Source organism: Xiphophorus couchianus, chromosome 11 (assembly GCF_001444195.1).
Source record: "Xiphophorus couchianus chromosome 11, X_couchianus-1.0, whole genome shotgun sequence".
NCBI classification, from domain to species: Eukaryota; Metazoa; Chordata; class Actinopteri; order Cyprinodontiformes; family Poeciliidae; genus Xiphophorus; species Xiphophorus couchianus.
This window is the reverse complement of record NC_040238.1, coordinates 20,722,315-20,749,168: the sequence shown is the minus strand read 5'-3', so window position 1 is coordinate 20,749,168 and position 26,854 is coordinate 20,722,315. Positions and strand designations below refer to the sequence as shown.

General features: G+C 38.5%; 1 protein-coding gene across 1 annotated transcript in view; it reads right to left on the bottom strand.

Annotated features, from left to right (window-relative positions):
* Positions 1-137: 137 nt before the first annotated feature.
* Positions 138-26,854, bottom strand: part of ophn1 (oligophrenin 1) — a 44,308-nt gene continuing 17,591 nt past the window's right edge. The window contains exons 12-24 of the mRNA XM_028031136.1: positions 22,951-22,984; positions 22,751-22,813; positions 21,568-21,642; positions 14,990-15,074; positions 14,594-14,652; positions 11,137-11,242; positions 10,831-10,990; positions 9,879-10,026; positions 8,842-9,150; positions 7,208-7,355; positions 4,967-5,017; positions 3,902-3,950; positions 138-940 (exon numbers count right to left, since the gene is read on the bottom strand). Of these exons, the coding sequence (XP_027886937.1) occupies positions 935-940; positions 3,902-3,950; positions 4,967-5,017; positions 7,208-7,355; positions 8,842-9,150; positions 9,879-10,026; positions 10,831-10,990; positions 11,137-11,242; positions 14,594-14,652; positions 14,990-15,074; positions 21,568-21,642; positions 22,751-22,813; positions 22,951-22,984 (1,293 nt within the window). The 3' untranslated portion in view covers positions 138-934. The remainder of the gene's footprint in view (positions 941-3,901; positions 3,951-4,966; positions 5,018-7,207; positions 7,356-8,841; positions 9,151-9,878; positions 10,027-10,830; positions 10,991-11,136; positions 11,243-14,593; positions 14,653-14,989; positions 15,075-21,567; positions 21,643-22,750; positions 22,814-22,950; positions 22,985-26,854) is intronic.

Genomic DNA, 26,854 nt, shown 5'->3' with positions numbered 1-26,854 from the left:
GTCCTTGTTTATTTTTCTTTTTGAAAGATAGACAAAAAAAAAAAACATTTCAAATGATCAAAAAAACAAGTAAAATGACCATAACATGAAGAAGAGAAACAACAATAAAACATTGGAGTGTGGTTTGTAACATTCTATATGATTACATCTGATTTTGTAATCTTAACCATTTCAACTTGGAACAAATTGACAAAACACTCCTACAACTTGAAATACTTAAAAGCTGGTAAAAAAAATGAGAAAATTCATTAGGGGGAACCCAGTTTGTAACTAAAACTGTCATTAATTCAATATACAGTGGCTGGAATGCAAGCCAAAACCATCATAGCTTCTTTATTTATTAGCTTTAACACACACATTTTCTTCATTTTTCTCCAGTTTTCTGCCAGAAGTAAAAATGTTTCTCATTAGTGCCCTTCCAGTGCTGCATGCTTTAATACTGAAAAATATGACAAAATTAGCTTTCTCAGCTAGCAAACAACTGCAGTAGCTAATCCTTTTAAACATTTTTAGAAGTTAATATCTAAAGTAATAGATTACACTTTCAAGTGACTAAACTGATGACGACAGGTTTAGGTCAGTTATTCTTCTTTGCGGAAAATACTTCATACTGCTAAGACCAACTGTTAGCACTGCAAGTCATAACCAGCACAGTGGTTACTTTATGCAAGTAACAATGGAAAAAAACCCCAAAATAAATTAACAAATCAAAATAGCAAGAGGACAAGATTTGATGAACAATGCAACACGCGTTGGGGAATGACGATCGAGTTTGATGTTGTGTTGCTTTACAACACCATGCAGTCACACAGCTGATAATCAGCTGAAACCCAAACAAACCCTTTCAGATCTGATGGGAGCCTCTTTCTCATGGAATCTGAAAAGTGCAGCTGAGAACATCTGTCCAGGTCGTCCACTGTTCCACCTCTTAACTTCAGTTCTGGGGAAACAAAACGGATAGAATGTCTTACAGGGGCGGTATTATGTATTTTCCAGGAATATACGTAGTGCCATTTTATACCACAACCAAGTAGCTATGTTAGCTGCAGTTGTTATAAAAATGTCTTCAAAGAAGTTGCCATTGCAATTTAATGCCTTGAAATTGGGCATCTGTCTCTTTCAGAAGCTCCTAGTCATCACAACAACCTTCCCCCAGTAAGCCTTCAATAACGTTTCTAAGTGTTGCCCTGAGAAGTAGCTCATATGATGAGATCAGGAGATCTGCATTTCCACCAGGTGTCTGCCAATCGCTGCTGCCGCTAGTCTGAGGGAGCCGAGTGGAGGCAGCGGTTCATACTGTGAGATTGAGGCTCGGTTGATGTGGCGCTCGGTGAGAGCAAACGTTTTTTCCCAGTGTTTTTACCACAGGAGAGTCAAGAACTTTTCAAACATGAATGAAATAATCAAGGCAACACTCGAGGTATGTTTTTGATGAGGGGCTAACATAACATGATGTAAAGCTGACAAGGGTCAATTTTACATGATTTTCAGCCCCTTTTTCTGTATAAATGGAAGACAAATATGCTAAGCATATTTTCACATAAGCACACTCTGGGTAATAGTAAATAATAGGGCTGGGCGACATGGTGCTTGGAGAACAGGAAGACATCATTTAAGTTAAAAACAGAGAAAACGAAAACATGTCAAAAGGATTCATTTCTTGCCAGTCTTCATCAGTAGTGATGGCGCAAACGGCCGACATTATATAGATCGATTCAGACTGCCACAAACCACACTGACGGTGGTTTAACTAAGCACGGGCTGGTTTCAAATTCCTAAAACCACTAGGGCTTTGCGTGCTACCGCTTCTGGACTCTAAACTCCGTTTATTGACATGTTGGTGGCAGTAAAGAGTTTTATCCGGTAGTATGTAATGTAGCATAGCTCTCACTCTTCCCAACCTGTTGATGTGAGCAATGATTCAGCTGGGGGTTTAAGACTGGAGGAAGGAAATTCCTCTCAAGTTGGAAAAGACACAAAAAAATAGAAAGAAGTGAAAAAAATTGTCTGTCTATAAATTTCTCTGGCAGTAGAAAAAAAAAAAAAAGAAACACGAGAGCCAACACCTTTAATTGATGGTTTGACATAAATGTTTGTAACAAGCCCAGACAGCGTGGTGTTGGTTAAGCATCAAATAAATAGGTTTTGCGTGTCAATACAGTAGACTGAACATGTATATACTGTTGTTTTTTAATCCGTCTAACCGGATAAAAAACAACAACGTGTGACTGATTGATTGAATAAACATAAACATTTAAATGTGGTGGCTAACAACGCTAATTAGTTTGATCAATTTTACTTCACAAGTAGCAAATTGGTAGAAAATACATAATAATATTGTGAGCAGTAAACATAAATTGGAAGTTACAACTAAATCTTTGTGGTGTTTATGCTGTACAATTATGAAGATATTCTGCTATGATATCCATGTCTTAAAAACAAACCATAAATAACCACAGCATTCAAAAGGCGGTGCTGGCAGCCTTGTGTTTTGAGTTATGACCTTGAACTTAAGTTTCCCGCCAAAGAGTTTTGAGTACAAGCACACAACTGCTGAAAGAGTCAGTTCTTCAAATAGCTATAAAAACAAAGCAAGGAGCTGTTTTAGTTTACTGTTTTAATCAGACAGAAAAACTAATGGGAGTTTTAAACTTGGCACTAAAATTTACTTGACAGCTCATCTTCATAAACCACAGAAGATGACAGGACTGGGAGACGGCTCAATTTTTCCACAGATTATCTGCCTCACACTGTACTGTCAAGACATAATGACAGATAACAAATACATACTTTAGCTTTAAGCTAAACCAAGCTAAGGCAAGCTAAACAACGGTTTGCTTCAGGTTACATAAACTCAGGTAGGACAAGCTGTAGGTAAATCAAGCTAAGCTTAAAAGGTTAAGTTATGCTACATTATGCTAATGTAAACTTAGCTAAGCCACATTTGCTTAGGTGAGGTGAGCTAAAATAAGATAAGCAATGTTAAAATATACCTAGCTAAGCTAAACTATTGTATTAAAAGCTTTGCTACAAGCAAGACCTGCGCTTTGCTAGGGTAAGCTATCTTGCGCTAGTGTGAAGTAAGCAATGCTAAAACTAGTTAAGCAATGCTAAAATAAGCTAAGAAATGCCAAGCTAAGCTATGACTGTTACAAAACACTGCTTGTAAACTATGCAGCATTCCCCAGATAACTCCCAAGTTAAGGTAACAATTCACATAACTTAAATAAATATTACAGCAGAGATTATTCAAACATACAATCTTAACAACATACACCACTGCTCAAGAAAATACACTGGAACTTCACATAATAAAGACATATAGGTGGTCTGGAGAAACAGATGGTTTAAACAGGTTTACTAAATAATGGTTGACAGATGGAGTTTTGGCAGGTAAGATCTATGTGGTGCTTCACCACAGGGTGACATTAAGAAAAGCTACTTTATCAGCTGCAGCAGTCAGTACATTCCCTTGTTCACTCTGTATATCATAGCAACAGGTGAGAAATATTACAATAGTTAGGAAAAACACACTGTCATTAGATTATCAATAACTAATTATTTAAAATCTGCAAAACATGACTAACCAGTATGCAAGTTGTCACAACGTGCAGCTGATGTAAAACTGCTAACACACCAACAATAAACACTGGGGGGCAAATTTAATCAACTCCAATACTGATCATTTATAAAGGCCTCAACCGAATCCTTAATCAACAACAGAAATGAAACGCCTGGGACATCCATAGCAGTGAAATCAGTATGAATAAAACAAGCAGTTGTTTTACCTAAATTAAAAGTTCAAAACCAGCCCCGCCTAACTTTGAGATCATTATAAACCTAATCCTACTCCGCAGTCGTTACAGAACTGTAAATATCTGAAAATCTACTGAACTCTTACCTCTTTCTTCACATTTGTCACGACTGAGGATAGCGAAGAGGTTGGAGGGCTAAATTAAAAGAAACAGAAACGAAATGTTTGAAATGCATTCAGAATGTGCAAGTTTAAGCAGAACAGATTTTATTCAGGTTAGGGAGAATGATTCCTGAAGTCACGAGCTGATACTCTGTTGTACAAAAGCCAAAACAAAACTTACTCAAGCCTAGGCTTCTACTTTTTGGAAAGGATCGCCTAAACTCAAGACAACATAATGAAGGGGGATACCAATAAAAGAACACCAAAGACATAAACTCTCTTTGATAAAACTCCCACATTCTTCGTTTACATCGTGCATCGTTGCCTGCACTGGGCAGAGAGCAGGGGCCTTGAATTGGCTCAGCCATGCAAATCATAAAAGAGCAGATGTGTCCATTTCCACATCACACAGACTCCACTACATCATGAGCTAAAGGATCTTGCATGAGTGAAAAAAAAAAAAAAAAATCAAAGGGCCCATGTGTAAGGGAACACTTACAATGCACATAAAACTACCTAAAGTTTTACGCCATTTGACACGCACGCCAGGCCTAAGTCATTAACTCAGCGGAAACACTGCTTAACACAGCTTAAGGGAAATTTTATACTTTCCCTGAGAAGCAAAGTCCTAACTTGCAATGGGCAATCTGGACCTACAGAGAACTTGATTTGGTCCCTGCAGTTAGAGGATGTCTCCAGGGGCTGGTGTGCATTCAGTTTTAATTTCCCATTGGGATATAAAACCAACATACACACTCCTATCACGTGGGAGTCTGGGCATCTAAATAAGTCCAGAATGAAGACAGATTTAATGTTCTAAAAAACAAGCCACAGCATGGAAAATCTTAATAATATGGGGCAGTTAGCATTTATTCACTTAGTTAAATGACTTAAAATCTTAGTGCTGATGCATATAATAGGAATTAAAATCCTTGTCACACTTTCATGCAGTTAAACTGACATTTATTGTAGAAAAACCTGCATCTGATTAGTCAAGTGAGCTAAACAAATGGACTAAGTGGATAAGAAACAATGAAAGGCTTTACAAACCTGACAACTTGTCTGGAGGCATTCTCAAAAAACTTGGTCTTTGATGCAACACTGAAAGACAAAGGTAAGTGGCTGGTTAAACTCCTAGGAAAGATCTACAAAAAGTGCAGGGTAAGAAGCTGGAAGTGCAGGTACATTGAAATCATCCTGTCATACAATCATATTTCCAGAAGCTAAAACACTACTTAATGGGCTGTTTAGATTGCATGGTTAACAGTGATACACAATAGAGACCAGGATATCTATTGTGCATTTATGGTGCCGCCATGTCCATTTAGGACACCTAAATGTAGAAAGAGCATTGATGACATAATCTAAAATTGAAAATTGAGCAAAACATCCAACTTTTAATTAAACTACATTTATTCAGGGGAAAAACAAAACCCATGTCGTTAAATATTGTACTTCTATGCAACTAAATCTCAATATTTGTGCCCTATGTCAATTCTGTGTTTGGGGAACCATTTCTGTGTTGATTTGGCCCAATGATCAGTGTCCCATTAAAAGACCCAACGGCGACTAATTTTTAAAGTTTTCTAGCAAATGACGTGATCTTAAAAATTATTCAAATGTCCTTAGACTTCATCAAGGTTCCAGTACAAGGCCTTTGGAAGTGACAGAAGCCCACAGCCCCACAGATCCTCCCTCATGCCCAACAGTGGGCAAAAAGTGGTTTCAACATTCATTTTTTATGTTTTGTCAGACCAACACGTTGTCAAAAAAACACTTCCAGTTGCTCTAAGCTTGTATTTCTGTGTATGGGATTGGCAATTATCCTTAAGCCACTTGCTGATTTTTGGGAAATTTGATTTACTCACACCTTAATCATGAGATGCAATAAAAATTCCCCAAGAAAATCTAAACCATTTGCAAAAGTAAAATGTAACTAATAAAACTTATAAATCCCTGGTGATTTTGGACAATAAAAAAAACTATTATTCTTTGTCTACATGTGGATTGCACTCAAGTTAAAGATTGTAACAGTGGTGTGTTTTGTGACAGTTTAGATCAAATAAAAGGGTTTGAAATGTGCTGACTCTTCAAAACTGCAACTGTCATGTTTTCAAGGTCACTATAGGATTTTTTGCACTGCCTGGCCCGACGTGGCAGCCACTGGGCCGGCCCTAATGTACTCCATTTGGAAAGTTTGTGAGGATCCGAGGCCGCCTCTTCCCAGACACCGTGGTAAACTTTTACGTTCCTCGTCCAGCTTTTTTCCAGTTCTTCGTCGTTATCCCGTCCAGCTTCTTCTGTAAATGCTAGTCAGCGCTGGGAAAAAGAATTACCTCAGCTTTTTACCTTTAACTAAATCATTAAAAAAATTCCTCATCTGAGTGTCATCTCTGAGCTGGACCCACGTTTCGTGCAGCTGAACTACCACTGCGCCTTTGGGAATTCCCCTGCTGGACCGAAGCGAGGTGAGGAAATCCCCTTGTGCAGAGAGTCTTCTGATCACTTCAATTAGAGAAATGTTCCCCGATTTCAAACCTTTGGCTGAAGTCTCCAGTCTCCAGTGTAGCGCAGATTCATCCTCCAGATCAACATCAAAATTGAGATATTTTTTACGCACACCGATGGGAAATTCAGGTTCAGGCCAGGAAGTGGTGAGATTCTATACATTCAGGCCACCGCAGATAAATAGCTTATAGCTTAAGATCAATCATTTAATTTCATTGTTTATAAGTAATTTACTGGGTCAATAGTCTGTTTTTGTCACTACAGAGAAAAAGTTACATGCACTTATGTGCTTGACGTGTGATGGCGCCATGTGGATCCTCCCTTCAGCTTGCTGAATATTAATTAAACTAAATGAAAATTAAATGCCTTTGAGCATGTCATAATTATCATTGAAAATTTGATGGTTAAAAATAGACGAGAGTTATTTTGACGCCGACTTCGAGAAAGTCTAAACACAACATGTGATCTGGAAGATGACTCTTCTCTGTGCCCGCCTCGGCGGCAAATGAACCAATTAACGTCTGACTGCATACCAGCCCCGTCTGGCTGGCCCGAATGGAACCACAGCTCTCGGCTAGTTAGCTCTAAGCGCTAACGCAAGAACGCCGGACCCGGGGCTTGAACCCGGGCCAGGCCGAGCCAGGCTCGGTCCTGCAGTCCAAAAGGGGCTTTAATGTCGCTATATAATTTAAATCTTAGAGTTGAACAGGTTTAGACACTTTGCTCAAAGCCTTGCGTTTAATTACCCAGAAAGCATGAGGGTAGAGACTTTGGTGTACTCACTAAGATGTGGGCGTGCCCTCACAGCTGGCTGCAACTGGGAGCTTTTGTGGAGCGGGACATCTGGATGGGGGCTCAGGGGGCCTGATGGGGGGTCGACAAATGGGATGTTTCTCTGCAGACTTTGTTTTGGTTACACCATCAGAATGTCCTAAGAGACGAAACAAAAACAAACAAAAAAACAGGTATAAGCATAAAAAATAAAAATAAAAACACAAGCAAATTATTCAGTATGTACAGCAGCCACGTCTGAGCTGTTTGTGTTGCCCGACTGGGATGACAAATTTCGCTACATGATTAAATAGAGGTGGAGATGAAATAAAAAGTCATGGCCAAAAATGCTAAGAGGGCAGGGTAGCTTGTGCACCAGCCAGCTTCTACGCACTTTGCAGATTTTGGGAGGTCCACTCACTAACTAGATGAGAAGGAAGCACACATCTGCACTACCTTTTAAAACCCAAGAGACCAGAATTATTGCAGATAAATACATCTGTAAATAACATGTTCACAAGTTGTGTCTTTATTAATAAGTTGTAAATAATTTTTTTTAATTGATACTACTTTTACTATTTTAATATCTTCTAAGAGACTCCTCTCGTCTCTTATTAAACAAACTGCTTGGTTGAATAAAAATGTTAAATCTGTACCTGCCAGACGTCTGACTAATCATGAGCATAACATAAAATTTTTAATTAGGTTGAATGCTTTGCCAGCTTTCGATAAATGCATCTTTTTAAAACCACTGCTTTCTGGGTCGCCTTGACTTGTGAGCCAAAAAGCTGGAGGAGGCATTTACTTGCATAGTTGACAATGCTGGGCTAAAAAAAGGTGCCGGAACAAAAAAAAAAAAAAAAGCAACAACAAAAAAGGAAAAAACTAAACAAGAAACCTTCTTGAAAGATCTCCAAACATGTGGAATAGACTAAATTTTAACTTTGTGATAATCAAAAGAAATTGCCGCTTGTGGTGCAACCCGACACCTCGTGACCCCATGAAAACGGTCCCCACAAGCAGACGTGTTGGTAGCGGCATCACGCTGCGGAGCTTGATTTACAACAGCGGGACTTGGCAAGTCCATCCCGGAGATTCTTGAGGAAAACCTACTTCGCCTTCCCAGAAAAGTAAAAGCTCTTCAAGGAGCAGCAGTCTAACAGCAGCAGTTCAGAGGCTGGTGGTTGAACATTTACAAAAAAGCCCAAAATTACTCATACCCATGCCTTCACCTTAATCTTTAGTTCATACTTGGAGATACAAGAAACATGCTTGTAACTTTAAAATATTACTTTAAATTATGAATAACGTTGGATTTAATTGTAGAAATTCGGCCCATTATCTTCTAGTAATGACAAATTCGATTTAAAGCTACACCTCCTAAAATGTGAATTTGTATTTAAGCCCAACATATTATGTTAAGCTTATACATGTGTGCACAGTTAATCTTCTGAGATAAAATGATGGGAATGTGTCACTGTTACAATCAACAGCACCTTAATGCCACAGGAACCACATATACTCTTTAAGAAAAACATTCAAACTATATAACAATCCATGCCGATGTTATCATCTATATTATTCTACTCACATAAAATGTCGACATAAATTAGTTTCACTTTCATTAATAAAACGTGGACTCTTACCTTCTCGGTTGGCTGGCGTTCCCTTCGGAGAAGCTTTCTGACGTTGGAACGACGGCACTCGACTCACAAAGACCCCAGAATCCCCGTTTGCTGCTGGGGAAGAGTCTGGCTTTTGTCTCACATCGCTCAACTTTTCAGCGTCGGAGTCGGGCGGCCGGTCCTGGCGGCTGGCCGGCCTGTAGATCCCCGTTTGCCTCGAAGGAGGTTCTCTTGGAGCGAGTGGGGCACAGCTCATGGGTTTCATCGGCTTTATGGGTTTGGGGCTCGCTGAGACATCCCCATCCACCACAGAGGTGTCTTTCTGCCCATCTGTTGCAAAAACATATATAAAAAAATGATACCCAGCTTTAACTGCACTGTAACCTTAAACCACCATTAAATGTGCATTTTTACTGCTGTGAAATGCACCTGATGAAATGTAAAAACCAGAAATTACCTTGGGATTGTACAGTGGGTGCAAAGTTAATGTAAACAAGCAGTGTAGAACTTTACTGCAGTAAAATGAATTGCACATGTGCATAACCTGCAAACTCTGCAAAAGCAGCAAGTTAGGGAAAAAGTTAAATATCCCAACAAAGACGAGCCAAATTTCTGGGCCACAGTGAGAGCAAGGAGGCACAACTAACATTTTAGTTTGAACCAACAAAGGAGGTTAAAAAGAAGACAGAAAATTTCATGATTTTACTCTGACATGTTAGAAGAATAAGACTGTGGAGGGGTAAAAACGAACAGTGGATACTTTTATTTGTATGTCAAATGAGCTATTAAAAAGAAAAGTCACATGGTTTTCTATTAACATTAAAAAGTAAAACAGAAAAAAAAAAGAATTTCAATTGGCAAACTGCTTACAGGTTTTTGCAATTCGTGATAATTACTGGGACAAACAAGCACGCTTCAATAAATCCCATTTGTAAAATGCCAAGAAGTGACCTTGCTGTGGTCTCTACAGACAAAAAAAAAAGACGAAATTGTACACTGAGCACAGGGAGGATGGGAAAAGAAGGAGGGTGACCACAATTAGGTCGGCTGATAATTACTCTCTGCGTCGCGGACTTGCTCATGAGTAAGAGGATGGAAAACGCGAGCAGGCCGCTTGGAGATGGTGATTGGCTGCCGCTTTCTCGGCGTGATCCGAGGAGGAGGGACAGGTGGGAAGGCGCTGTCCTCTGGCATGCAAGTGAAGATCTGGAATCACATAAAAAGTTACAGTAGCACTTTGGTTCATTGGCTGCTTTTTCAGCTTCTTCCAGCTGGTAACTGAGGTAAAAGGCTGAAGCATGACGAGCTGAAAAACAGCAACTAAATAAGTACTCTTTAGTAGATTTTACAGAGTCTTCTGGTTATTTTTCATACATCTTGATTTTTTTCCCCATTTCATCATGTTATAGCCACAAACTTCCAGGAAAAGGGCAGCGGGGAACTTCACTCCACATGCCGTTGTGCAACAGATTTCTTCCTAAAGCGTCAGATTTCGGAAGCGGAATACATTTTAGACTAGTTTGCAGAAAGTTTTTACTTTTTATAATTGTTCGGCACTTTATGTTGAACTCAGATCATCACTAAAACAGTAGGAAAGTTCTCGGGGGATGAGTTCTTTTGCAAGGCCCTGCACAGTTTTGTAGACATTTACAAATACAAATAATAACAATTAAAAAATACATAACAAAAGTGCCTAAACTACAGCAAAATAATACATTTAAAACACATAAATTCTGGTACATTTCAGTAATAATTACAGTTCACAAACTCAACTTGACTGTTTTTTTGTTTTCAGTGCTGGCAACTGCTTGGACAGCAACAAGGCTTCCAACGGGTCCTCATTAACCGAAAACAAACCACATGTAATAGCAGCTCTAATCCACTAACAAGACATTACAAACACAGACATATGGAAGTAGTATGAATTAAGAATAAAAACCCCTAACAGTCCCTGTTGATTGAAAAAAAATAAAATAAAAAATAAAAAGGACATCCTCGCTTCACTTGTACCTTGTTGTAGTCCTCGATCATGATCTCAACCACAATGTTTTGGAACTTGATATCAAGCATGGCCGCCACCGTCTCCTCCTTCGCTCTCATGAGTGTGGGGCCGAAGATAACTGCCATGTTGGAGGGAGTCATCAGGTTTTCATCACTGTGGCTGCACACGCTGTCAACATCATGCCAGGCTGGTTAAATAAAATGTAACTCAAGCCAGGCGGTGACAAAAAAAGTATGAGCTCACTTCAGAAAGAGAGGATTTATTTCTCTGGAAGTGGTAAAAAAAACGACACAATGAACTCAGCTTGGACTTACTTTACTAAGTGCCTAATAAGCATCTCCAACATTTCACGATTCTTCTCCGGTAGTTTGTAGATGAGTGAATGAATTTCACTCAGTCGAAAGTCCAGATTATCAGACTCTGTGGCAGACAGTGCAAAGTCGTTTTAGATAATTGTAAAAAAATAAAAATAAAAAATAGAGACAAACAATAAATGCCGAAGTTTAATACTTCTTGTGCCTGTACGGCTAATTGCAACACTAATGAAAAACAATGTTTTGAGGTTTTTAATGATCCATTTGAACATTTTTTTTTCAGGATGAAATGATTTTGAATAATAAAACTTCAGTGACTTAAAACAAGGAATATGAAGCAAAAATTTGAATTTAAATGAATTCTCAAAACCACACAAATTCAAACTCTTAATCCATTTGTTTAACCTTCAACAAGGTTATGGAACAGTTTTGGATGGATATTTTACCGTACACTACATAAATACAAATCACCATGTACTTTTGGCCTAGTTTATACTGCAAATATCGTAGTACACATGGAATAAGACAAAACTAATTTGCAAGTAACTTTTCAGCAAGATGTAAAAGCTTAGTACTGATTAATACTGATACAAAGTACTAGTTGCACTGTTAAAATATTTCATTTATAACACACTTTTTTCCATGTTATAAGTTAAATAATCTGCCAGGTTTTTTCCCCATTAATATTAAGGTATTATTGACTTAACACAGTCTAGCCTTATTTCATGAGTACTAAAATATTTGCACTAGAAAGTAGAAAAATACTTGATAACATTTAGTGTGTTTGTAGTGTATCTAACCATAGCTGGTTGAGCTCGTTTCCTTTTTAAATATTCATTAAGATTGGGCTTGGAGACAATCCAGAACTTTCACATCAGCTTACTTAATCCATTTAAAAACAAGTTCTGATGAATGTTCAAGGTTTTAGTAATTCGGTTGGAGTCAACTGGACAGATTTGAGGGGAAGCTGAAGGATTTGGATGGAATATTGAAGAATATCCCACCCAAATCCTTCCAGGTCATTAAGCAATAAACTGGTATCACCTCCAAACTCCACAGCACACTCCTACCACCACCTTGTGCGACAGTTTGACAGTACTTAGGTTTGATAGTCTGACCATAACTTCTCCAAGCATTCTTCTCATCAACTGTGACCAGGCAGCTTAATTTTTGCTCTTTCATCTGACCATAGGGATTTTATCCAAAAGTCGTCTGGCTGCTCCATGTAGGAAGTTGATTAAATAGCAGGGGCTTCATTCTTGTTAGTATGCTTTGAGTCAATGCCAGTATAAAACTGTGGACAATGACACTGGTTCCAGCAATTTACAGTTCACAGTAGGGTTGGAGCCTTGTGGATTTCCTTGGTTTTTCTGAACACTCTAACCAATTTCCTTTCATCTTACCCAAACTGTCCCAATTTGATTCAGATGCTTTGGTGCATTTGGTGTTCCAACGGGACAATGAACTCAAACATTCATCAAAACTGGTTTTGGAATGGATAAAACAGGCCGACGTTAAGCTCCTGGAAAGGCCTGGATCTGAATCCCACTGAAAATGTAAGCACCAATTTAAATGTTTTTTCTGCTAACTCTGCCAAGAAGAGTGGTTCAATATCCCACTAGAACTATGCCAGAAGCTTGTTGAGGGCTGCAAAGAAATGTGTGGTTATGGTTTGCTAAGAAACACTTAGACCCCCACCAAATTTCTGTGCGGCGTAAAAGCACTCAATTATATAAATTATAAACTGGACCCTGTCAAGCAAAATCTGCGTTATTCTCAAAATGGCTAACATTATCGCAATACCAATGCATGCAAAACTTCATTTGGATAAGACACACCATGTGGCGTATTTGGCTACTGAAGCTCAAGCAGAGCACTGAGGTCATCATAATGGTGTAAAAAAAAAAGTGAGTGACAGTCATCATGCCGGCAGTATTCATTGCCATTTAATTTCGCAATGAACACCCAATACTTATTTTCAAAAATACTTAAGCTTCTCTCTCCATCATTGAATAGCAAAGGTTCAATTTATCGTTAAAAGCCCAAAATTAATATAATTTTTATTTCTATGATGACTCAGTAAGTATAAACTTGTGGCTGGAACTGGAAATAGCAGCAAATTTTCATCTATTTTTGTGCATGTTGCAGGAACTGCGGCTAATAGTTTCTCATTGAACTATCTGTATATTTTTTTGTTCTGTCATTTCAGTGCAGGCAATAATCTTCTGTCACAACGGGAATCATGTGCGGCGCAGCGACTTATTGACTTATGATTCTACAGTGATTGTATGAGCTAAGATTTAAAGCACAGGAACTTGTGGTTACAAAACACACATTTCTAAAAAGGTCAGCCCTTTAAACACGAATATAATGCTCGTCTTAAATAATGCAAACGATATGCAACAATGTGATCGGGAAAAAAAACAAAAAGATCTTCAAAGTAGGGGTTTACACTTTAAGGGAGCTCCTAGCACTGTTTTGATTTAACATCTGGTCTAAACATGCGCTTTGGTGACATCTGTGTTGAATTGTGTTTTAATAAATGACAATGACATAAAAATATCAAACCTAAAAGTCTGAATGTCTGGCCAAAATACAGGCAAGCATACTGCTGATGGCAAAGAAGCCACTTTTTTTTTTTTTTTTTTTTTACCAATACTGTGGGTAATAATTCTGATAAGGCTTTAGTTCCAACATAAGAGGAAAATCAACTGGAGGAGAGAAGCTCTGCAAAGTTTTAACCGTTTTAGTACAAGCAAAAAGACATGAATATTCCGAGCAAAAATCTAGGTGAAAATGATGCATCTAAAACATGCTGTAAAACTAAGCCGTGTAAATCACAAAGTTTCCCCTTAATTGCAAAGTTAAATGGAGTGAAGCATGACCACCCAGTGCAATGGTATGCAGCCAATAAAACGGAGTCTTCAAACTGTCACGATACGTAATGAGGAGAACCGTGTGCGGCTAATGAAGGGCATTTCCATGTACTTTAATGCAACATCCTGACAGAAAGAGGCTGGTGTTATTAAACCTACCATCTTCTCAGGTTTACAATAATGCACAGTGACAGACGAGTATAAATAAAGGATTGGATTTTCTTCTGTGTCCAAATAGATAAAGATGCTCGACCCGCAGCCTGCACTGTATTGATTTACAAATGGCTCTTTTAATCCATTTAGAGTTTCGATGTTTTTTTCCCAGCCAGTGTAAGCCACGCTAAAGTAGCAGCAAAAAAAAAAAAAAGAAAGAAAGAAAGAAAAAGAAAAAAAAGGGGAGGAAAAAAAGCAAGCTCGTAAATCCGAAGTTTCCACCCTTTCTATAAACTGCTAGATCAAATATTTTTCAGAGAAACGGTTGGACTCAACTGGTAATATGCAACATAACTCAACTTTAGGGTTCATGCTGTAACCCATCCATGCAGATCTTAGCGAAGTAAAAGCTCTCAAACATGTCTTACTTGCAGCGCTCATGAGTTCTCCGTGCAGATCGTAGGTCATTAGAGGTTCAGAAAGATTCCTGTGGGAAAGGAAAGACAAAATGAGAAAACACATGGGGAACATAAATTAAAACATCAAACACCGAAAGAATAAAACAAGAATCCACTCATTAAATAGTCACACTATTAAGAAGTTAAAGAGTGAGCCCTCTGGTGGGGTTAGTTTGGAAACAGCAAGTTGTGTCTAATGCCAGATGATAAAACGGTTTTCTGGAAAACATCTAATTCCTTGTGGAAACATTTTGAAATGACGTAACGTGTGACCAAATGTAACGTAATTAATGAAAAAAATCATACTGCGTGGATTTTGTTTTTTTCCTTTTAGGCACGTATTCACAAACAGACAAACAAACAAACCTCAGGTAGAACTTTAATGCACTTGTAACGGTTTTATCATCCCAGTCGCTGCTGTTGAGATCCACATTTCCAGGATTTGAGGGATCTACAAAGGAGCAAAAAGCATGCGGTAAGTTTAGAAACATGTGGCATGTGTTGCTCTTCTTTTTCCTTTTTTGGGGGGGTATACAAGGGCGATTAAATTATGAAGTAAGAGAGACATAGGGCAGTTTTGGTACATCTCCAATATCCTTTTTGATGATATAAACTCTTAGAGGCACCAACTGTCAAAGTATTCATCATCCATCAGGCAGCAGAGCTGGATAAAGGTCAGCTTCACAGGATGAGTTTGCTGGCCATGCATCTGATACGTCTTCCATGAGGAGAAGTTAAAGATCTCTATTACAGGTAAAGATGATTCATCATCTTGACAATTGACTCCATCATCTCCTGACTTGGAAAAGTTTCCATATTTCACCATCCACCTGCAAAATCATAGTAGAGGTAATGACTGTCATTTCCTCAGTTCCTTTCAACTCGATATCGTCCTCTGAGGAAACATTCTTATTGTCGTCAGTCGTCTCGATACGTGTTAGCGGCGCTGCAGGAAACGAATTCCAGCATCAGCTTCTTGTCCAAACACAGATTGGGGATTTATCCATGAACACGAGACTTGCAAAAGCTCTGAACTTTTTCACATCTTGTTATGTTGCACGCACCGACATTAATGTACTTTTATTGGGGTTATATGTGAAAAATCAACCCCCCTCGATTCTCATCTCCCTTCAGTGCTCCGTTTGGGATTTGTCCCATTGACTTTGATTTCTCAGGATGCATTTCAAGCAGGCCAATCAGCGAACAGAAAGCGGAGTTGTGAACAATGTCAAGTTTCTGCAGGATTTATGAATTGTTGTCTGCCTGTGATTGTAGTTTGCCGATGGCAGCGGAGGAAGTGAATAAACCAGTCAGTCTGCGTTGGACACGGTTCCAAATATTGAGCAATAAAAGTTGGAGCAAGAGGACTGCTGCAACATGAACAGTCATCTTGTTCAGCTCGGCATTTCTCTCTTTGCAGAGGGTGATGGTTGTTTACAGCCCACATAATTTCCGTTAAACGTCATAGTGTAGATCCTTCAAGGTCGAGCTGGCACATAACATGCGTCATGGCCAAATGTTAGCGATGAAAATCAGATCCAATCGTTTAAAACTTCAACACAGTCCATGTCTCCAGTAAGCAACTGATCCTCAACAGTAGAGGGTCCAGACTCTCTGTACGAACCAAAGCGTCGTACAAGAAGCTGGTTTTTACCAGGCTGGAGTGGAGGTAAAGGATACTTTCTTTTTTTTTTTTACAAAGAAATCTGCAAGGTGTGGCATGCATTTCTATGCATCACCCCTGTTGTATGCTTTTCAGGCCTGTCATGATAAATTGCTGGATGATAAATCGTCTCAGAAATTATTGCAATAAATGAGAATTTTGTTGTTTTGAAACATTTCATTTCTACGGAATGTTTAACACTGGAACTGGAAAATATTTTAAACACTCAAAACAACCAAAACAACAAATGAAATGCAATACTGAAGTCTCTGTAAACTAAACTGTCATTCAAAAAAGGGTCTAGTTGAGACCAAAGCGCCAAACTGAAGCTTTTTATCATCCAATCTTTGGTAGAAAGAGAGACAGAGAGAGAGAAAAGAGAAAAAAACAATTATTCAGATGGAAATTATCCAGCTTGTTTTAATTTATCATGCGTTTAATTGATTTATTGTGTATTGCGACAGGCTTAATATTTTGTAGAACAATATTTTTCTCCAATTATAGCTGCAGGTTGTTTTTTGTTTCCCCAAGTATGTCTCTACTTTGTGCATCAACGATCTGAAATAAATTCTTGAATGCAGCAAAGGGAGCTAAACACCAGACAGAAATGAACACCAGGCAATCCAGATATTTTTCCAGTACAGTATTTGAAAATCTCAACTTCACAATTTTTCCACTACTTTCCGTTGGTGTGTTACATGAAATCACAATAACACTGTGGCTGTAAGAGGACAAAATGTGAACAAGTTCAAGGGTTATGAAGTTTAGCCCTGCGTCGCATGTAGAGATCCGCAGGGCATAAATTATTCTCTTTAGCCAACTGTGTTATTTGTTTTAAAGATGAGTGATACTTAATCTCATACTGGAGTCATGTTTCCGGTCCATGAACCAGGTGCCACAGCTTATGAGGTTTGTAAGCATTTCTACTAACTGCTCACTTGCTCTTGCGCACTTAGGTATTTATTGCAAAATGACTGCAAAACAAAGCATGATTTCATTCCCTTTTCTTTTTTCTTTAAGTGCTTCTAAAAAAAATTCCCCCTTTTAATCCCCCTGTTCAATCTGCAAAGAATTTCCATCAACTAAAATAGATTTATTAAGTATCCTGGATATGATTTGGAAATACAGAATAATGAGGTGTACAATTCAACTGAGTAAATCCTGGGATTTTTTTCTTGTTTTTCAGAAGGGGTGATTCAAATTATTTGGATTTTGTATGAAAGCGTACAAAGCTGAATCCTACCCTACAAATACCCATGTGTTGAAGTTTTTTTAAATCTTGTAATTATTCTTTCAAAAATAATGTTGCTCTGCTTGAAGCCTCTTGACCTCTGCCCTCCAGTAAAGGAGCGCTGATCCAGCAGCTGCTCTGTGAAGCACACTCGGATCAGCCAGGTTTTCTTTATATTTCTCTCATTATAATTTAAAAAACTGTAAGCCAGGAATTATTATTGAGGGTGTTTATAGCATCATTTGACGCTCCTTTGAATCCAACACCTCTTGATCACCAGTTACTTACTCAAGCCAAGATGAATGGCTTGTTAAGAGACGGAGAAATGTGCTCATTCACGTGGCAAAGCAGCACGCATGCTTTCTGCTACTGTATCTTTGCGGCTTCGCTCTCTTTGCCAGGAAATGTATCAAATGTACCATGTTTGCTCAGCTGACAACCTGCAGCAGTCGCCGAGTTGGTAATTTAGCAAAGTCTTACCACCGCAAGTGTTGTCTTTCGCTCAAACTAAAACTAAATGAGGGTAAAAAGATGTTTACGTACGCTTAAATAAGGAACAGATGTCAATCAATCAAAGCTGCAAAAGTTCAATTTAAGCACTAAAATGCCAACATTAATACTGTGTCATCGTGGACTGTTTTGCTGTTATTTTTTCGTGACAGAGGAGTTGTTATAAGTCACTTTCAACTTTTATATCACGTTATCTTGACAAACCTACAGCAAATGTATTTTATAGAGACGCTATGTGACAGAAAAACACAAAGTAGGGCACAAAGGAAAAAAGGGTGCATGTTTTTTACATATTTCTACATAAAAATATCTAAAATTCATTTGTCTTGTATTCAGGTCACCACTTTTCAGAACCACCTTTTTGCTCCATTTATCCTTCCATCAAATTTGACCATGTTCCCCATTTCTGCTGGGGAAAAAAAAAGGATTTCCACAGCATGATGCTGCCACTGCCATGTTTCAAGGTGGGTATGATGTGTTTAGGGTGATATGGCGCTCCTGCAGCATTACCCTGGGGCTCCCGGCTCATTCTTGTTTGATCATTAATTGTTGCTCTAATTATCCTGCTTGTCAGTTTTGTGTTAAGCCTCGGCTCACACTGTGGGATTTGAAAAATCGTACCGGACTTAAACATTTCCCACTGTGTGACCTCGATGTGACAATGACTCCTGTCACACCACATGAGGATGCGAGACTGCACAACTTGTTGCCGTGGACCAGGGGTCACCAACTTCAGTCCTCGAGAGCTAATATCCTACAAACTTTAGGATGCGCCGTTTCACCAACTCACCTGAATTAAATGGCCAAATTTCCTCATCAGCATTATTTCAGTCCAATAATAAATGAACTGCAAATTGTGGATATTAGTGTTCTTACTATTAGAGTAGAAAAAAAGAGCGAAGGGAGCAGCATGGTGCACAAAAGAGGACTGCAACGAGAATTGGGTTGAGGCAGAGGTCACATTGCACTATTTGCCAATAACATAGTAGACCCTGCTTGAGATCTGTCACAATTCGCCTTTTGTCAGGAGAGTGTTAAATTGCGTCTGTCGTACTGAATGACCGAGGTCACCACCAGAAATTTTCTCTCAGAATGAAAGGTGTTTTGCGTATGGCGGCCAATAATAGCGTAGCGTGAACCCAGCTTTAGTAGGTTTCTGAGTGGTAAAATGGAAAGTGCTCAAAGATGTTGTTTTATAACACAACCATGTCTTGGCGTTCTTCAGAACTTTATCTCAGAACTGTCCCATAAACATAATTAAAAACACAGAACAAACAGCTGCTAAATTTAGTCAGAAATGAATTGTAATACTAAAAGAAGACAACCTGTTTCTATGCTCCACTAATCTGGAACAAACTTACAGAAAACTGAGAAACTGCCAAAACACTGAGTTCCTTTAACTCAAGGCTAAAGCAGACTGGAACATTGCTTTTTGATTATTTGATGTATATTTCTTTGAAGATTTTGATGATGCTGTTTGACAAAATGTAAAGTTTATTGCTGTTTCATAATTGGTTACAGTACTATGTCTTTATGGTGTAAAGCACTTTGAACTGCCTTGTTGCTGAAATGTGCTATAAAAATAAACTTGACTTAAACACAAAAGATTGTTTCAAATGATGATTTCATTTATTAAAGGAAAAAAGTTATCCAAACCAAGCTGGCCCTCTGGGAAAAGTAATTGCCCCCATTCTTAAACCATGAATCAACCTTGATTCAACTACATTTCTTTATTTTTTTGAAAAGCTTGGCTCAACTTCACAGGCTAAACACAAGTTTGATTATCACCTCACCTGCAGATATAATAAATAATTGTAGGAGAACCTTTCTGACGCCTGAAAGTTCTCAAAAAGCAACAAATCATCCAAAAACAGTAGAAAAACAAAGTGATTAATGTTTGTCAGTCTGGAAATGGTTACAAAGCTCAAGACTATGGGTTGCCAGCGAACCAAACCAAGAGTCATAATCAACATCTGGAGAAAATGTGCAGCAGTGGAGAACCTTCCCAGGAGAGACCGGTTAACCAAAATTACTACAAGATCTTATCAAAAAAATGTAATCAATAAAATGTTTTGGAGTAGCCTAGTCAAAGTCTGGACTTAAATCAAATTCAAATGTTGCAGTATGACCATAAACATGTCAAACATGAGTCCTCTGTGGCAATGGTAGAAACTCATTGCCAGTTATAGGAAACTCTTGATGTCAATTACTTATTATTAGTTATTAGGTTTAGGAGGCACTGCTCTTTTCCCCCCTCAATAAATGAAGGCATCACTTGAAAACAGCTTCTAATCTCAAGTTATCTCTATTCAAATATTAATAATCTAAAACACTCAGGTGTGACAAAGAAGTAAAAACAAGAAATTTATTGGCGCTCTGCTCCACAACAATAAGTTGATGTTTGAAAGTTAATGAGACCTGAACCTACAGAGCCACAAAAAGACGGTTACAAAGTCAGCCTTCTATCACCTGAAGAACATTTCATAGACTAGAGGATTAATACCTCTGCAAGATCTACAGAAACTCATCCATGCGTTTATCTTTAGACACATTGATCACAGGTCTGCCTAAAAAAAAATCAATCAGACAAATGCAGCTGATCCAGAACGCTGCTGCCCGCGTTCTCATTGAAGGCAGGAAGTTAGAGCACATCACTTCCAGCTCTAACGTCCCTGCAGTTCAGAGAGTAAACTTTAAAATACTGTTGGTCGTCTATAAATCACTGAATGGCTCAGCACCACAATACAATAAAGATCTGCTGTTGTTGTATCAATCTTCCACACCTCTCAGGTCTTCTGGTTCTGGTCTGCTCTGCATCCCCCAGAACCAGAACCAAACGAGGAGAAGCAGCATTCAGCTTCTATGCACCACAAATCTGGAACAAACTTCCAGAAACCTGCAAAACAGCTGAAACACTGAGCTTCTTTAAATCTCGACTAAAAAGCCTCCTTGCTGGGTTGCTTTTGAAACATAATAAATGAAACATTAATCAACAATCTGCTGTGTAATGACGGTAAAATGTAATGTTTCAATAGTTGACTATGTTCTATGACTTTGTATTTACGTGCCTTGTTGCTGAAAGGTGCTATACAAACAAAATTTGATTGATTGATTGATTGATTAATTGATTGATTGACTAAGAGCCTGCAGTCAGCTAGTTAGCACTCATAGCTTCTCAGCTTCGGTCTGAAAAATATAACAGGAGGCCATTCGTTAGGTTTTACATTGGGTTCCACATATTTTTGTTTGACCAGAAATATTTCCAAATAGCCAAACTTGTTTGTTGTAAGCAAGAGAAAAGTGTGAAAGCCAGGTTTCAGACAGCTGATCAGCAAAGTGCAGCATCGCGTTTGGCAGTGGCAGAGCTGGGTTGCTCTATGGTCCACACACCTATGGCACCATCTCTGGCATCTCATTACCTGGACCTTCTATGCACGTGACAGAAAATGCTGCAGATCCTCTTAAGTGTTACAGGAGGCTAATGTGCTTAAAAAAGCAGATGGACAGATGGCGCTCACGTTCACAGACTTGTGTCCTTACCAAAGAAGGCGTTCAGGAGCTTCTGCACTTGGATGTTGCTGCCGACTGTCCTGTACACTCCTTCTTGTGTGGCGGCTGGACAGAGGAGAGGGGAGGATACAGGAAAAAAAAAAAAAAAAAGAAATCAAGGGAGTATAATCTGGGCAGATGCTGTAGAGTGGAAATGTACCACATGCTTTCTTTAATGCCTGACATGAGACAGAATGAAAACGTTCTTTTCTGCATGTAGCTCCTGCCTGAAACTACTCATAGACAAGTTACATCTGTAATCCTGTTTCCTTAAATCAAACCTTGGTGTTGCTGCAAAGATGCAATTAAAAAAAAATTGCTGAATGTTTCTGTGTTTGCTAGTGCTTTTAGCACCAACTGAAGACACCCTCCAAAGAAACAGTGAGAGATGTCAAAGGGCAAAGTTGAAACACATTCTTCATTTAATCATTTGAGACTTTCCCCGATTCAATTTTGCTTAATTTGAAGTTCTGATTCTAGAATTTAAAATACAAAATGTGTTTGCAGAATTTATGCCAAATTCATAAGGGGGAAGAAAGGAGGTAAGATGGGAGGAAGAAAGGATTGAAGAAAGGAAGCAAGGAAGGAAGGAAAAGAAAAAAACAGGACAGACTAAACAAAAGGCGTGAGGATACAAGGACTAAATGGAGGAAGGACATTGTGAAGGTAGAAGGCAAAGAAAGGACGACATGAGACAGAAAAGATGGAAGGACACTCGGGGGAAACGGGATTAAGGACAAAAGAAACATTATAAGGAAGGAAGGACAGACCAAAAAGAACCAACTAAGGAAGGACACAAGGAAGAGACGAGGCAGAAAGGAAAGACCAAATAGCTGCATAATGAAGGAAACAACAAAGGAAAGACAACAACATTTAGACAGTGGGACAGCGAGTAAAGTATTTTGATACACTATTTTCTTTTTTCATTCTGATCCAGATCCGGAAAACTCTGTAATAAAATTTGAGACTTTTCCAGACTGCGTAGGAAGCCTGGATGTGCTGAGTGAAGAGCTTTCCAACCTGAAGCAGGTTTCATATGAGCCTTTTAACAGCGCTGTGATGAGCGATAGCTCCCCTTCACAACAACCCAAGGAGTGATGCCAACAGACGACTCAACTACGCCCCCAACAGGCGAGTAAGAAACCAACAAGAATACAGACAGTAAACAACTTACCTTTAGTTTCAATGTAGTTGAAGCACTTTCGCACAAACTTGAATCCAGTTTCGTTTAGTTCCACTGTGGGAAAGCAAACAACAAAAAACAAAAAACAAAAAAAAAGAAAAATACCCCACCACAGAAATGAGACCTTTTCACAGAAAAACTGAATATTTTATCACAACTTCAGCCTCAGTGGACAGTGATGACTGACTTACTTTCTGCTTGCTTGTGAATGGGGGAGTGATAAATCTGAAATGAAAATAGCAAATGTAAAAAGAAATTGAAGACTGTGGAGCATGTGGAAAAATCCACCACTGTGATTAATGACTGCATCCATTTTTTAAGCGAAAGAGGAGGAAAAAAGAAAGAAAAAAAACTTAGGGTTCAAGGCAACAAATCCATGGGATCCAGCTTCCTATGCACAGCGACATAGGAAGAATTACGAGGTGATGAGCGCCATTTTCTGGTTTCAGTTAACGGTTTTATAGCATAGAACGACAACGAGGAGCAGAAAAAGAACGATGCATTCAATCTTTGAGTAAATTTGGCTCCAGTATTGCAGGCACAGCTGCCAGGAAGTCAGACTTAGAACTTCTGACCGTGAGACCAGACCTTATCAAATGTGCTGGTCTTTATATCAATGCTTCAATCTGATTCTCTTCCTGAAATAGCGCGCTACTCCTCCTCCTCGTGGCTCTGACAGCCGTCAGAGGCCAGGGCTAAGTACAGAGCAGCAGGAGACGCTGGGAGAGTCTTGTTCAATGACCGCGAAGCAGCAGGTAGTAGTTGGGGAAAAAATATGGCAGTCACACCCAACAATTGATTCAGAGGCTGCCGACTCCCAGCATGCTGTGTTATGGTATTCCCACAGAGTTACATTCTGCATTAGGACTAACAAATCTAACATATGGGAAGAAAAAAAACAAAAAAACAATAATAATGGGGATGCCAGAGTGAATAATTACTAAGAGTTAAAAGCGAAACTCCATTTTCCAGCATTTTGAATGATTGATTTCCTTTCTGTGCCGAACAAGAAAATTGCCAACATATCCAGTCGCTTAAGAGACTCTGGAGAAGTACATGCAGGGATTTCTTTCCCCTTGACTGCCAAGCACTTTTAAAAAGTTTTTTAATGGGGAATAACTTTTTATTTTGGGATGTGAGATCAGGCATGTCAATGTCTTGGCCGTGAAATGCACAAAAGTTTGCCAAAACACTCATCGAAACTGTAATGCATCAGTCTAGTGGTCAAGTGTGATTTACGGCTGTTTTTACACTCGCAGCCGAAGAGAAACGAGGGCCAGTTTGGGTTTACCAGAGACGTCTGGAAATGGGAGGCATCAAGTTATCTGCAGCTACACGCATTCATTATTAGACCCGTTTTTGGAGAGTGGAATAACAGAAATTAGCCAAATAGAAAAGTGATACGTTCAGTTTTTTGCATGTTTCTGAAAAAAAAAAAGAAAATCCTGGTCATTAAATGAATTCCAAATCTATGAACGCATTAACGAGCAAGAACACCGATGCGTGTTTTTTTTTATTTTATTTTTTTTTATAAAAGTCAGATATCATGTACATATGCCTGGATGCATATAGAGTCTTGCAAAAGTTTTAATAATGAACTTTTTCACGTTGTTTTATGTTCCGACAAACTTCAAAGAATTTGTTTGGGATTTATGTGATTGAGCAAAATGAAAAAGTACCACAAAATTGTGAAGTTGGAGAAAAATCATAGTTTTTACATTAAATGTACAGGGTTTTCCCCTGAAAACTTGCTAAACTCAGTGGTAGGGTTCGTAGGGCAATCATCCAGCAGCCCATTATGTTACTAAGTTAAAAAATGTTTAAAGTTGACAGAAAATTTAAAAATATGACTATATAAATATGTGTTATTGGCAGGCATTATTAATATCTAAACACCAACTATAAAAGTAAAATATAAAAAAATACAATTAAAATAAATATAAATATTTTATCCTTTATCTGTGACTCGTCACTTTATTCGCTGAAGTTGTTGGCGTGTGGAACAGGCTTTAATGTATTAATATATTGTAAATCCTGATATATACATTAAGATTAAATTACACTCAAGAGTGTGTTTGCTTATTAGTGTATTTCTGAAGGCAAATTGTTGTAACTGTGTTTTTTAAGTGGGACAGAATACAAACTAATGCCACGCTTTTCAGATTTTTATCCATGAACATTTTTGAAAACCACGACATATTCTCCTTCCAGTTCACAAGTATGTGTTACTTTGTGTTTCTCTCTCATGTAAATCCCAATAAAAAGCAGTGTAAAGTACTGAAAAATATATAAAACTTGCTGCTTTACAAAGCTCTGAATAGGAAAGATTTGCAATTTATTTTAGTTTAATTAAAAATGACCTCTACTAAAGAATCTGCCGCTTCAGATATTAAATAACAATGGCAATCCATATCAGAGTGTTGGTCTATTAGTCTAAAAAAATACTGAAATCTGGCTCTAGATGAAAATTTACTACTATAGCTGTACTTTCAGATTCCTCACAGTGGGAATCAGGCACTGATTGTACAAGTTCTCCTACTTAATGAGAGGTCAGTAATTTTCACAGCAGGTACACTTCAACTATGAATGCCAAAAATTAAGGGAATCAATTCTTAAAAAAAAGAAATTAAAGAAAGCATTGTATTATTTTTACAGAATTTATTTGTAAATTATGGTGGAAAATAAGTACTTGGTCAACAAACGCAAACAATACTTTGCAACATAACCTTTGTTGGCAATGTCAGAGGTCAAACATTTCCTGTAAGTCTTCAGCAGATTTGCACACAGTGTTGTTTGTATTTTGGCCCATTCCGCTATGCGGATCTCCAGTAGAGCAGAGATGCTTTGGGCCTGTTGATGGCAAACTTTCAACTCCTTATAAACATTTTCTATGGGGTTGAGGTCTAGAAGCTGGATAATCCACTCTAGGACCTTGAAGCGCTTTTTAATGGAGCCACTCCGTTGTTGTCCGACTGCACCGTTTGGGATCATTGTCATGCTGGAGGACAAAGCCATGTGATTTCCTGGAATTGTTTCTTATAATTAAAGTGTACCTATGATGAAAATTACTGACCTCTCATCTTTCTAAGCAGGAGAACTTCTCCAATCAGTGGGTGACTAAATACCTTTTTTTGCCCCACTGTATCTTGTCTCTCATTCAGGATATTGTAATGTGAAAGACATGATTCTGGAGACAATTGTTTGCGTCCAACTGAAAGCGTTTTAGAAGAAAATTGTGTTCTGGGAGTCTTCAGTCAGGTTTTAAATCACGTCGCAGCTCAGTTTTTGCTTTGTTGAGCATCTTACATGAAATCCTTCTGGGTACAGATTCAGGGGACCATGTGGTCCTGGTTCTCCAAGATTCAGCGCCTCTTTCAAGATAGAAGATCACAATACCTGAATATTGTACTGTATTTACGACACTGTGTAGATATTTGTAACCAAAATGAGAGCTAATTTTAGCTCTCTATGGAGCCCCACAAGGTCCAATTCTTGGTCCTCTACTTTTTTTTCCTTAGCTGATCTTAGAAGGCATGAAATTGCTTCTCATTGCTTTACAAAAGATACCAAGATTTATGCGCTCCTGAAACAAATAGATAACTCCTCTATGTTGACTGGTGCCACTTACTGGTCTTTCTCAGTGAGCATGGACTCTGTGGTACACTATGAAACACCAGCTGTCTAATTTAGGTTTTAAAATGGACAGTGATTTCAAGCTGAGTGGTCAGAAAAGTGCAGGGGTGTGATCCATCTTTTTCAGTTGAGGCACCTGGCCAAAACAAAACCGATGTCAAAACATGACTTTGAAAGAAAAACCCATGCTTTAATTACAACTCGACTGGATTACTGGAATGATTTGTTTGTTGGTGTTAAGTTGCCCTCCTTGGCTTTCTTTCAGTGGGCACAAAATGCTACCACAAAGATTTAGACTGGAACACGGAGGAGTTCCCGTTTTATTTTCATTACACAGGCTGCCCGTCTACTTTAGACTTCATTTAAAAGGTTTTTGTTGGGAAATATTTGAATGATCTTACCCCTCAATACCAATCTGGACAACTGCCCTCGCATTCCCTTTCTCAGTCACACAGATCAGCC